This window comes from Paroedura picta, chromosome 6 (assembly GCF_049243985.1).
Source record: "Paroedura picta isolate Pp20150507F chromosome 6, Ppicta_v3.0, whole genome shotgun sequence".
NCBI classification, from domain to species: domain Eukaryota; kingdom Metazoa; phylum Chordata; class Lepidosauria; order Squamata; family Gekkonidae; genus Paroedura; species Paroedura picta.
Genome location: NC_135374.1, coordinates 50,398,914 through 50,413,179, shown reverse-complemented (window position 1 = coordinate 50,413,179; position 14,266 = coordinate 50,398,914). Strand labels below are relative to the sequence as shown.

General features: G+C 42.4%; 1 protein-coding gene across 1 annotated transcript in view; it reads right to left on the bottom strand.

Moving 5' to 3' along the window:
• LOC143839827 (multidrug resistance-associated protein 1-like) overlaps positions 1–14,266 on the bottom strand; it is a 46,389-nt gene that overhangs the window by 13,596 nt on the left and 18,527 nt on the right. Inside the window, exons 12-20 of the mRNA XM_077342404.1 lie at positions 10,256–10,382; positions 9,664–9,840; positions 8,183–8,350; positions 7,894–8,080; positions 5,593–5,671; positions 4,178–4,220; positions 3,698–3,917; positions 1,925–2,079; positions 401–556 (exon numbers count right to left, since the gene is read on the bottom strand). Of these exons, the coding sequence (XP_077198519.1) occupies positions 401–556; positions 1,925–2,079; positions 3,698–3,917; positions 4,178–4,220; positions 5,593–5,671; positions 7,894–8,080; positions 8,183–8,350; positions 9,664–9,840; positions 10,256–10,382 (1,312 nt within the window). The remainder of the gene's footprint in view (positions 1–400; positions 557–1,924; positions 2,080–3,697; positions 3,918–4,177; positions 4,221–5,592; positions 5,672–7,893; positions 8,081–8,182; positions 8,351–9,663; positions 9,841–10,255; positions 10,383–14,266) is intronic.

Sequence of the window (14,266 nt, the reverse complement as noted above, 5' to 3'; positions counted from 1 at the left end):
ATAACACACAATCATGATGCCATCTTTAAGAGTTCTAACTGATTAGCTGTACCACATATGACAGCATGTGAAAAACTACCTCCACTTGGGTAGCCTAAAGAAAGTCTAGATGACTTTCCCTTCCCACAGCAGAGTTTTTAAAAGTCTGTGGCTAGTAAATAGCAAATTTATCTAACACTAGGAAATAAAAGCTTTCCAATTTATGATCTGTACTCATGTCAAATGGTCCAGTCAGCTAGCTTACTTCAACATTACATTTTTCCTTATCAAGAAAGCTGGTCAGACATGACAAAGGGCAACATATGACAGCTATCCATTCCCCCCTCTCTGCTTTCTTAAATTCAGTAATACATCAAAAACAAGAACACATACATTTCTTGCTGAACTTGAGTGGACTTACTTGAATAGTGAAATACAGGTATCCGAGTGGAACAATCACCAGCATGAAGAGTGGTGAGGCATACACAATTACAAGGATTGTTCCTACAACATCCAAAGTACAATTCAGCCAGGTTCGTAGATAATAATGAAAACGTACGTCAACTATAAACATGTCCTAAGATAATAAAAAACACACACTTCATTTTGAAAGTTCTCCCATCAGATTCAACAAGGAAATGTATGTTCCTCAAACCTTATAACCATTACGTGTCAGAATACTCAACATTGATACTAAAATAAATAAGAAAGATTAGTTATAAATAGACACAACAAAAGGCCCCTTAACAAAAAGGTGATATGAACACAGGAACATAGTGTGGGACCTATGTTCCTATGTGGGAATGGTGTCTTTCTGCTAAGAGAAGAATCTTCTGTTTGTGGAAAACTCTTTATGTTATTTCCATGTGAAAAAAGAACCCTAGGATTTATTCCATAGTTTCCATGCATGGACCGTTGTCAAGAGAGAAGCCATCTTAGAAGAAAATGCCAGCTAAAACTCTCGCTTTCTGGCACTCTGAGTACTTTTAGGTGTCAGCCAAAACATCCTTATATTGAGGATTTGCCAATGTCATCTTGACAGTCTGTTAATGAGCTTAATTCGGCTGTCAATCTGGCATGGAAGGGGAAGTTTACTCTCACTCCATAAAGTTCCATGGAGACAATCCTGAGATTGGCTGGGAGGGTCAGGAGGTTATCCATATAATAGAAATTATAACAAAGAGAACATTCCCCTTCTTATGCCCTTTCCTTCACCCACCAGTCTTGTTGTCTGAATATACTCTGTGTAAGATTTGAAACATCATGTTTCAACTTTAAGAACCAGCTTCACTGCCATTAAGGTAAGTAAACAGTTAGCCTCCTGTTATTTTAAATTCTTGCTTTCAATAACTTTTTGTAAACTCCTTCAACAAAGCTTTTTTTGCTTTTTTTCATGTGAATTAGTGGGGAGTGACTTGAACCTACCAGGACCTAAGTTTGGTTATGTTACCACACCAAGGCACTGGGGATACATATCCCCTTTCCGGAGTTCCAGGAATAAGATTTAGTCACTTCACTTTTAGGTTTAGAATGCGCATATATGTCTCCTCCCTCCAAAATGTGACAGCACAATGATAAAAACTTCCTGAGGTAGCTCAACCCTGACTCATGAGTCCTCTATAACTTGAGATTAGACTCATCAGTCCTCTATAACTTGAGAAGGATTTTGGAATGCCTCCTTCACTAAGTGAGATTTGTCACCTGAAATGGCATTTCTAGTGCTGGAACAAAATGAAAGCTGGTAGAAAAAAGTCAGTATGGTTCTATTGGCATATTCTTCCTTGAAGAGGAAAACAGGCTAGTTTTCTTGCAGAAACTTATCTTCCCTTAGAACTGAATTCTCAGTGAAGGGTGAATGACTCTTGCATGATCCAACCAAGTGAGCAGCAGTAGCTTCTCTTTCTCCAGCATTTAGAATTGTATTCTGGGTTGATTTCTACTTTACCTTGGTGAACCTGTTGATGATCTGACCTACAGGATTAGTTTCAAAATACTGAAGTGGAAGATGCAGTATACTGTCTAGCATCTGGTGATGCAATACTCGGGAGGCACACAGAGATCCTCTAGTTACCACATATGCACCAAAGCAAACTAAAAGACCTGAGAGAGAGAAGAAAGAACTATATTGAAGGCAATATCCATGTTTTCCAAAGCTTTTCAATCTAATCAATGTAAAAATGCCTTGCCATTAGTCAACTCTATGGGCACTGTTAAAGTTCAGTGGTACTATAGCTCCAACTCTGACTGGTCTGTGTGTGAATGACAAAAGCTGCAAAATCAGGCTATTCACTGACAAGACAGAGAAAACGCAGAAAAACTTGCGTTTGTAAATTAACAGAGAAAAATCTCTCAAAAATGGCTTGAGGGGAATGAAAATCTCCATAAGGGACAGAATGTTGTGAGCAGCTGATCATTAGTTCAAGGAAACTTAGAAGAGAAGTCAGTCTGTTCAAGTTTTAGAGCTTATAAAAACCTAGGAAATTTTGGCAGGTGGGCTCATGAGATTCTTTCTAACTCATCCTACCTCCCCTTCAATTCTGTATTTTTATTCACAAGCTACAACCTTTGTATATTTAGGTAACTCCTGTAGTAAAGTATTGTTATATACAAAGATAACAGTAATAGCAGAGCTGGCTGAAGTCTTTCCCCAGGGCTCTATGTTAAGAGCTACAGTAGGCCTCTCCTGTCATACAGCTAAATAAGAGTATTCAATCATTGCCTCTTTAACTAGTTCCTTAATACATCTGAACAGTGGACAGGGTAGATTTATGGTGTGCCAACTCTAAGGATCAGCCTCTGCTCTGACTACTGTTGCTTGTGTCCTCAGTCCTGAGAGTGTGGCAGAGATGTTGCATTAAAGACCGGGCTAGATTCAGCCTGTTGCGTCCCTCAAAAATCCATGGCTCCCATTCACACTCCACACAGGATGTATTGGGGTGTACAATTGAGGGTGTGGGAAATCTATTTTGTTGGTGGAAATGTTTTATCATCAGCTGCCCAGACCTTTGAACTGAGAGTTAAGTGCCCTCATATGGAATCATAATTTGTAGTCCAGCCAAAGGAACAGATGCCCCATTTGCCATGTGTATGGTACAACAGAAGTCCTGAAAAACAACCAGTCTGCAGGGTGACTAGGGAAGCTAGTCTTTGTCCTTCACTTATACATTATAAATCCTAGAATTAATGCTATTTCAAGGGTAGGGGTGTGCATTCAAATATACCTGAGCTGGAAACAGCAGAGAGGCTGAAGCACATTGCTCCCACCTCCCAGCTATTTGCTGTTTCCTACAGTCCCTTTAAATGTCCTGTGCTTAAAGGGAATGCAGTAGAAAGCCTGAAAAACAGTGCACGGGGAAGCAATATGATTTGCATGTCAGCTGTTTTTTTGCAACTTTGCCGTTACTTTCCCCCCCCACACACACACACACTTTTTTTCTTTTAGGGTCTATTGAATCTGAAAAAAATTGGGGTTTCCAGGAAAACCCAGAGTAGTATGCTGTACCAGTATTGGGATCTGGGATTTTTCGGAAATCCTGAAATTGTTTGAGTCCCAAACTGAAAAACACCAGTAAAAAAAAATGCACACCCTTATTTAAACTATCCTATATGGACCGCTTTAGTGCAAAACATCTGAATTTTTTAGGCTAACAAATGTATTAGAGCTAATGCCTTGAAACAGCAAAAAAGCAAGACCTATTTCTCATTAAAGTAGGTTTACCTTGTATAAATCCCAAGAGCCCATAGATGCCAAATCTGTAGTTTCTTAACTGCTTCCATTCTGTGAAGTGTTTAAGCTCTTTAGCTTCTGCTGTCCATGTGCTGAGCCATAGATTCTGTCCTATCGCTACAGCATTTTGACCCAAGTAAGCACCTATGGTAAGCCACATCCAACACCATCCAAAGGCTTGTAGGTATTTCAAAATAACTGACATTTTCATCTGAAAATAATACACGTAACAGTTATTGAAAACACAGAGAGAAGTGTATTTGTGAGTGAAACTGAGCAACGTGCTCACATGTCTTTCCAGAGCATGACAAGATTCAGTGCAGCACATTGGGATGACCCAGAGGATGTTCAAAAACCCAACTGCCCTTTCATCCATATTGATGAACATACCAATTAAAAAAAATTAATCTGCCTCCATCTTATCTTTACAACCTCATACTATTTTAGAAAGAACAATTTAAAAACACTTACAGCACCAGTAGCAACTTTCTCCTTCTTCATTGAGAATGTGCTCCTTTGAGCAAAAGAAATGCAAAAGATTATTTATTTTACAGCAAACAGTCAATTGAATTAAACATAGAATTATGATGTGATCGTAGTCAGTGTTGCAGCCTTCTAAGGCTATTGTCTTGATGGGTTGTTACAGGAGGAAAGAGAAATCAGCTGAAATTGCCATGTTCCCCATCTTGTTGAAATGCAGCCAAAGATGTAGCCACTCACTGCATCCTAAGAATTCCCTGACCCTCAGGAGCTGCTTGAGCACAAGACACTGATAGGATGAGGGTGGGAAGACGGAAGCAAATAAGCTTTGGATACAGAGGGAGCTGAAAAAGGGGTTTGACTCAAAGGCACTTTATGCTGGAGTTCATCATTTCCATTTTCCTACCAATCACAAACAAACTGGTTCAGATTGGAAAAGGTCCTGGGTGTTACATACATAAGGTAAAGGTATCCCCTGTGCAAGCACTGAGTCATGTCTGACCTTTTGGGTGACACCCTCCAGTGTTTTCATGGCAGACTTAATACAGGGTGGCCTTGCCAGTGCCTTCCTCAGTCATTACCGTTTTACCCCCCAGCAGCAAGCTGGGTACTCATTTTACCAACTTCAGAAGGATGGAAGGCTGAGTCTATCTTGAGTCGGCTGCTGGGATCGAACTCCCAACCTCATGGACAGACAACTTCAGACAGCATTTCTGCCACTTACCACTCTGCGCCACATACATAGTGCCCTCAAATTATGAGGACCAGCTAGCACAGCATCTGCAAGGCTCAGGTGATACTCACTGATCTCATTTCAGTAGAAATTGGCTGTTTTCATGTTGGATATTCCACCAGAAGCATGAGTCACCTGTGATTCTGTTCTCTTTCACCTTTATTTATTTGTTTGTTTGTTTGTTTATTTATTTATCATACTTCTATACCGCCCTCCCCGGAGGCTCCTCCTTATATATATGTGTGTGTGTGTGTGTGTGTGTGTGTGTTCCACTTAATATTTTTGGTAAGGTCTTAGAAGAGGAGCGTTTCTCATAGCTCATTCCCTAACGCCTCCTCGTACAACCAGCTTGCCTGTCTGTCCAGTGACCAGCCAATCACCTTCCATCTTCCACCCCTGAACACCCCCTCCTCCTTCCACTTCCCTCTGAGGCTCGGAGGCTGCAGATCCCTGCTGTGTGAGAGCTGCCCTTGCAAGTGAGTCCCCTAACAGCTGCCTGCAGCTTTTCCAGGTCCTGGGGGGAGGGAGAGGTTGTCCACAGAGTTCTTCCACACCCCCCCCCCCCAAATCTAGCGCCCAATATATTCCTGAAGGCAATGGGCTTGGCCCCTAATATATGTATAAAATTAATCATATGGTCTCATTCTTAAATTGTTTTGATTTGGTTACTCACGTATGTTTATGTTCCACATATTGCATTTTCTTTGGTATAATATGATCTCTTATTTTAATACTGTCTTTTGGATAAGACTCTGCAAAAGAGTTAAAATGAATGTTATTATCCCTTCAAACAGCTGTTAGCTTTCCCTGCTCATTCACTGCCAAGGTTTACCAACCTACAGATTAGTAGAACTATTCCCCACCCCTTAAATTATTACTATAGTCGAGGGATCAACAACCGTTATAATTAAGCAACCAAATGTCAAAATTTAGAGCAAGTGAAGAGCCAGCATAAAACAAAGAGCCAGTATAAAAGAGACCATTTGCATAAGTGAAAAATATACCATTAAATATTATTGATAATTTAACACAACTAATGATCCATGGATTTTCTGCAACCCAAACACTGGTTGTTCCAAGTCTTATTAGGAAATTGCATGCATGAAGCCTCAGAATAAGTAACAAATATACACAGAAGCACTATGTATAATTGCTTAATGCACTGGCCCAGGCTGCTTACCCCCATCCATCAGCTGTGTGCCTTGGCTGTGTGCCTGTGGGGAATAACCTATGGATGGAGCGAATACTTGATATTAAGAGATAAATAGTTATGTTTTATATGTATTTGGGATTTGGGGGTTTTATGAAACTTTCATAAACTGCCCCAAGACCATTTCGGAGAGGGAATGAATGAACGAACGAATGAACGAAATCTGTGTATGGTTCACATTTGGATTACTGGTAAGTGTTCATTTCTATTTTCCTTCTGTAAGCATTTCTATGAAGCCTTTTTATCCCATAAAATTCTTTGTTGGACATTCCCTTCTAAAAGTGAGCATTCCAGCATCCCACCCTCCCCACCCAATATGCCTTGTCTTAAAATATTTATTTTTCTTTTTTTAAGGGACACATTTGGTTATGTTTGGAGCTACTTTCAGCTCTGGAGCCATAAACTGCACACTTTGCTATAGTTACTTTGAAGATAAAAAAAGAAGAGTTGGTTCTTATATGCCCCTTTTCCCTACCAGTCTCAAAGCAGCTTACAATCACCTTCCCTTTCCTCTCCCCAAAACATGTAGACAAACTGGAGCATGTCCAGAGGAGGGCAAAAAAGATGGTGAGGGGTTTGGAGACTAAGACATATGAAGAAAGATTGGGGGAGCTTGGTCTGTGTAGCCTGGAAAGAAGACGACTGGGAGGGGATCTGATAAACATCTTCAAGTATTTAAAAGGCTGCCATACAGACGATGCAGCAGAGTTGTTCTCTCTTGTCCCAGAGGGACAGACCAGAACCAATGGGATGAAATTAATTAAAAAGAAATTCCGTCTCAATATCCGGAAGACGTTCCTGACAGTTAGAGTGGTTTCTCAGTGGAACAGGCTTCCTCGGGAGGTGGTGGGTTCTCCATCTTTGGAAATTTTTAAACAGAGGCTGGATAGCCATCTGACGGAGAAGCTGATTCTGTGAAGGCAAAGGGGTGGCAGGTTACAGTGGATGAGCGATAGGGTTGTGAGTGTCCTGCGTGTGCAGGGGGTTGGACTAGATGACCCACGAGGTACTTTCCAACTCTATTATTCTATGATTCTAGCAGACACCCTGTGAGGTATGCAAGGCTGAGAGAGCCCTGGCAGAATTGCTCTGTGAAAACAGGACTGCAACTTGCCCAAGGTCACCTAGCTGGCTGCATGTGAAGGAACATGGAATCAAACACAGCTCACCAGATTAGAAGTCCGTGCTCCTAACCACTACGACACCAAGCTGGTACTGACATCAAGAATCCCTGGATCTACATCAGGCTGAATTTAACCCACCAAAATTAAAATTAAGAAAAAATGAAACGTGTCTTTTACAAAAGGTAAGTTTAAAGAAGCTTGGGACAACAAATCATTGGATGTACATATTCTAGGGGTATATCACCAACAGAAAGAGTTAAGAATCCTTAGACAGGTTAGGGGATCTTGAGTCATGGCTACAGAAAGATAAGTACGCAAGCCATCTAGCAGGCGTATAGCAGGATCATGCCACAATGTCCTGACAGGCAATCACCCACCATTTCTTCCCAGCTGTCTATGTCAGATCCCTATTCTTCAAAATCTGAAATGAAGTAGTAAATATCACATCAATTATGCACATAAGGTCCTACTTCAAAAGCCAGATTTCTAATGACTCATGGGCCATTAGGTTAAATTATTCACTGGTGCTACATCATATGATCTGTATTGTGGTAAGGAACCATGACCACCATCATATGACTATCTTGGCAACAGGTTAAAGTCTTAGGAAACAGAATCATGAAAATGAGTATTTACTCACTTGGTACTGAGAGAGTGTCTTTATTTTCCTTTCCTCCACCAAATGTCAGAATAAGCTCAGAAAAGTTTGCTTGTTTGGAAAGCAGTTCTTTATAACTGCCTATTTCAGTAATTCTACCATTTTCCATCACCATTACAATATCTGTCTGAGGCAGAAGCGTCAGGTTGTGAGTCACTAAAATACGAGTCTTGGGAAAGAGTGAGAGCAAGAGAATATGTTATAGTACATAATAGCAGCACCCTGTGAAAAGCAATAATAGCAGAAACAATTAAAAACAGCCTTTGCCTACCTTGTTTTTTAATAATCCTGAGGACCCAATCACCTTTTCAAAAAGATGCTTCCCAACATGTACATCAACAGCAGACAAGGGGTCATCTAACAAATACAGATCCGCATTGCTGTACACAGCCCTAGCTAGACTCACTCTCTGCTTCTGGCCACCGCTTATGTTCACACCCTAGAAAAGAAAGCCAGTGCTATTTAAAACAACAAAAGCATGAATCAAGTTTTATTTGATTTCTACTGTCAGACCACTGGTCCATCAGCCTCAGAAATGCAGGTCTCCAAGATAGGGATAGAAACATCTTTCCCAAGAGCCCAGAGATCCTTTAATGGGAGATACAAGGATTTAAATTGGATTGTTCTACATATAAAGCATATTCCAAGTATATTCCATACGGCTGAGCCAAAGCCACTCCTCTCAAACTTAACTAGTGCCAATTTCTGCTTCCTTCCAAAATATACTTAATGTAATAACTTAATGAGGAGAGCATACAGTGCAGCAACAGAACTTCAAAATTATCATGAATATGCATACACAAAGAGAACAGTATAAACAAGCCAAAACAGGAGGAGAGGAAAGAATCTATCCATACTGGAAAAACAGCTATTAAGAAAACAAAATCATTAGTGCAACTCAAACAGTATTAAAAATGTTAGATGTGTCACAGCAGAAACCTCAAGGAGAAAACAAAGTGAATGGAAACCAAGGGGGGGGGGCTGCTTCTTTTCACAACTATCCATCTCAGACAGAGGGGAAAGATACAGTGGGGCTTATGAAGATGATCTCACTCAACACGCAACTACATATGGAAGAAGACAGTTTTGGGAATTCTGTTCCAAAGATGTTTAAAGGGATTAGCCAGTACACTAGAAACTTGGAAATGAATTGACAGTCAGTACTTTGTTTTAATAAGGAACACACTTTGCCAGCATATGAAGAAGAGTTGGCTTTTATATTTTATTACCTGAAGGAGTATCAAAGCGGCTTACAATTGCCTTCCCTTGCTCTCTCCACAACGGACATCCTGTGAGGTAGGTAGAGCTCTGAGTGAACTGTGACTGACCCAAACTCACCCAGCAGGCTTCAGGTGGAGGAGTGGGGAATAAGTAGTACTGGGGTTTGTACCATGTGAAGTTTTTCAAACATCTTCAGAGAAACACACTGAAGTAATCTAACCCAAATACAATGGGTTTCTATGGACAAAACCTGCCTCACAAGGAAAGGCCACAGCATGTTAAGTGGCACAGCATATCCACCTGTGAGCCTGCTCCTTAGGGAAAGCACAAATCTATCCAGACCAGAATGACATCTCAGTGCCTGACTGGCTGTATCATTAACCAGCATAAACTCTAGTTTATCTGAATTGAGCTTCAATTTGATCAGACATTGCTTTGGAACAATGATATACATTTTAAAATAAAAGATATGCATTGCTTTGAATGACCATACTGGTGAATCTGTAGATCCATGGAAGGTTTTTCACTCACCCTTTCTCCAATTTCTGTTTGATCCCCCATTGGCAATTGTTCCAAGTCTGGCAGCAAAGCACATGCCTCCAAAACCCGTTTGTAGCAGAATTTATTCAGTTCCGAGCCAAAGAGGACATTTTCTTGTAAAGTAGAATTCTGTATCCAGGCTTGCTGAGACACATAAGCCACTGAACCCTGAGTAAGGTGAAACAGAATGCGGTGAGCAACTCAAGACACAGTCCTAGCATGCAGCATCCACAGTAGAACAATCCTGTTTGTTTCCTGTTTGTGCTGGCTCTAGACCAGACTCCTACAAGGAGTAGGAACAGGAGCACATGGGAGATACATGCATATTGGTCTGGTGAGTTGCCTGCATGGGGAATCTGCTCATGGGTGCTGAGCCCAGACTAGGACAGAATTGAGCCATCATATTAATTCCCCCCCCCCCCACTAAATTAAACACAGGTTGCCTGATCCATGGAAATAAAGAACTGAATAATTAAAATACCAAATTTGAAAATTCAAATACTTAAGCAGAGAAACACATTCAAAACTGGTATTTTTTATTTAAATAAGGAGACTGATTTTAAGTCAAAGAAATCTGCTTTACTTTTCTCTGAGCTGTTCCTTCAATCTTCTCCATTTCTCCAAGAACTGCAGAAAGGAAAGATGACTTTCCAGCGCCAACCTGACCCACTACAGCAACTAGTGAGCCTTCTGGAATCTCTATACTCAGTCTAAAAATTGTCAAGAAAACAAATATCAAATTCATTAGCTATCTAGAAACCACATTTCCAACAGAACTGTTTCATGGCTGATCTGAATAACACTTCTTACACAGCTATGATATCCCTCTTCCTGGCATTTTTTAAATCTCTTTGTCAGTCAGGTTATACATACTTTATGGCAGCCTTCCTCAACTTTTTTACCATTGAGAAACCTCTGAAACACCCTTCAGGCTTTGAGAAACCCCAGAAGTGGCAAAATCATGCAGAATATGGCTGGGAACCATAGCTGTGTACATGCCCACCTGGGGCCCCTCCCCTTTCCACACCATGTACTGGAAGAGAACCATGTCCACATCCATGGTTGGAAAAGATGGGAGGCATGGCTGGGGAGTGCTAGAGGGGGATGTACTGGTGGGTGAAGGAAAAACATGGAGTTGGGGGTCTTGGGATGTGGAAGGGGAGGATGCATCACCATCACCACCCTCCAAGTCACTATTCTCTCTTCCAAACAGAATTTTGTACAGCAGCTTAGGTGGCAGCAACAAAAACTCTTGCATGGCAGTTGAGAGCCCCACGGGTGTGGATGGTGCAGGGGAAGTGGGCACTAAGATCCCATCCACTGAGGAGCAGCTGTGCTTGTCACTCATGAATCCAGCCACTTGGCACAGGGGAACGTGATGGCTTGCTCCTGTGGCCTTATGCACAACCTCTTCTACCGCATCTCATGGTGCTGATCACTTGGCCGCTACAAAGTGAAAACAACTTCTGGAGACTTTCCTAGAGCACCTTCCAGAAGCAACCAGCTAAATAAAAGATACTAGCAGAAACTAAGGACATTTCAATCAACACGTAGTCTATAAACGAACACCAAAAGAAGGTTCTGTGTTCAAAGTACACAAATGGTTGGGGGGGGGGAGTAAGGTGGACAAGTTCCCCTAGCAAATCTGGCTCATGATTCCTTTGTAATTGTTTGCTTTGTGTACTTCACATTCATTTTGCACAGCAGAAAGGAAAACAATGCTCAGTATATTTCAGGAAAAGATATTCCCCTCCCCTTCTCTTTGCCTTCCTTAGGACTCTGTGCCACAAACTCTATTAACATTATGTCAGGGAATGTAAAAGCTATTTTCAAATCGATCAAAAAAAAATCTGCTCAAATTGAACCTGACTCACTTGCAGGGATAGAATATCAGCTTTAAATAGCTACCAAAGAAAGAGAGTTCTTGGATCTATTCATTAATATCCTGCATTGGTTTTTTTAATGCACTACTGCAAAATATATATATATATTCACATGCATTTCTGTGTAAACTCAAGTGCTGGTATGCAAAGAAAAGAAGGAAAGGATACAATCTACCTGCAAAGCCCCGTACTGCTGTGTCTAGAATTGCGGGCAGATGGGAGAGATGCCTACTGAGCCTCTGACAAAGGGAGGAGCTGTGGTGCAGGCCTAGTGTGTGTGTGTGTATTGCTGTATGTGTGTGTGTGTATTGTATCCAACAGAGCAAAGTGTGTATTGCTGTATATGTGTGTATTGCTAAAGTGAACTGCTGAACACGCTGTTATCGTAATGCAAGTAGGAAGCACAAAGAACAATAGCTGCTTGTACACTTACATGCAAGAAGCTTCTGGGTTTGAGTACTGGCCTGAAGGCCAAAAGAGATACATGGATACATGTTATGTGCAAGTGACGTTAATAAAAGATGCTGTTCTTCGGGGGGAGCTCGACTGAAAATCGGCAGACTTCCCTTACACTCAGATACCTGCATGTGTGTCTAAATCTCTCTCATCCCAACAAGGAGCAAGGTAGCCAGAGCACAAAGACCAACACCTCCCCTCCAATGCTTGAAGGGAGGGCATTAGCTGCTTACCTGTTCTCTGCTGCCACTGTCTCCCACTGCACAACCAACTATAAAGTTTCCCTTGCCCTGCTCCTCTGCTCCACCTCCCAAAGGTACTGAGTAGACATCTGAAGAAAGCCATGCACAAGCAGTTCTTTTAAGGAAGCCCAGCTACAGCTAGCTGCCTAATCATACCCCAAAGCCAGAGCTTGCTGTGCATTGTCAGCCAGCAATTCCCACCCTCTGAAATTTCTTCACCCTCTGCTCAGCCAAATATCTATGTGATGGAGACTGAAAATTGGTGTTCCAGTGCACCTTACAGGAAGCACCGCTCATGTCAGTGCTGGAAAAAGAGCAAGGGGGAGGGCACAGGAAACAATCCCTTGCCTTCTCAGCAGGATGATTACTGTGGATAGTCAACTGTTCTCCCTCATGGAGGATGTGGCCTTTTGCCAGCTGAAGTACCATGTGGCTGCCCAGTGTACCATTCCCTCCAGGAAGACCATTATCTAGAGACTGTTATCCTCCATGTACCATTCAAAGGTGGAACAGGTCAAGGTTGAGCACTCCAAAGCAGAACGCCTGAAGGAACACCTCTGGAACTGGTGGCAATCTGAATGGGAACATGTCCATGACCCAGGAGAGGAAAGGCTCCCTGTTGTCTGGCTACAAGGTTTTCCTCCATGCACAGAGGATGGATGTAGTCCACACAGTGGCAAACAACACAGACAGCAGCAAGAGAGCTACACTTCAAGGACATTATTTGCCTGGTGCACAGTCTTCATCTGATGTTGGGGAGCACCGATAAAAGGGAATGGGACACTGGTTATACATTGGGTGGGTGGCTCCCAGGCAGGGCAGGAAGGTTGGACCGACCCAGTAATCACCTTGACCATGGTAGGAGAACCCAGGGAAATGCTGCCACTCTTTGTGAAGGTGGCACTCTGGGAGTGGCGGCCCAGTTATGTTATCACATTGTCCATCCTCATAAGGATGCAGCCACCTGCAATCATGCAGGCTCCCAGGCAGAACAGGAGGGTTGGCCCAGCCTTGTACTATGATGTACTATGATGTACAGCCACTTCCTATGTGGCTGGCTCAGGGTTGGCCCAGCCTTGTACTATGATGTACTATGATGTACAGCCACTTCCTATGTGGCTGGCTCCCAGGCCAGGGTTCAGGGTTGGCCCAGCAATCATCTGGTTGTTGAAGCGAGAATGAGCTTAGCCAGGGACATATCCATCCCCAACAGTGCCTGCAACACTTCTCTCCTGCATGCTTTTAAGTGGGAGGGGGGTCCATCTCAGAGATGTCCTATGCAAGCTTGGTGCTTTCCCTCTACTAGGTCACATAGGGTCCATCCTGTCCATTCTATGGCCCACAACCCACACTTGAAAACGTTTTCCCAGAAAGTACTTTCCTGTGGGGCGCATTCTTGGGTGGGCTATAACTTAAGACTCTCAAGTCAGGGTATACACGGGGCATCCTGGGGATGTCTGCTGTGAGTTTAATATCTCTAGCTCACAAAGCTATACATTCCTGAACCCATGCCTGACATCTCCCTGAAAAGCACATTCCTGGGGACACCTTGTTGGAGTGTCCATAACTTGGATCCCACAAGTCAAAATCACACATAACTAAGTGGGCATGTAGGGGAGGTCTGCCATGAGTTTGATGCTTCTACTTCACACAGATCCCATGCTGTACACTCCTGAACCTACAATCTCCCTGAAAAGCAGTTTCCTGGGAGTACCTGGTTTAGGCATCTGTAACTCAAGCCCCCCATCCTCAGTCCAATCTTCACCATAGTGGACAGAAAGAGGAGTGTCAACTGGAGATGTCCTACAAATCTGAAGTCTCTAGGTTCATTTTGGCAGAGCAGCTAGGTTCTGGACACGTCCCAAACCTTGAAGAAGGTCTTCTCGGCTTGTGTTCATCTCTAGCCACCACTTGGAAATTTGCCTTCTTGTGGATCTCATGATTTGGCCTTTACAGAATTACTTCTCTTTTCAACCAGGATTAATCAAACTACAGCCTTTCCTCTTGAGTATT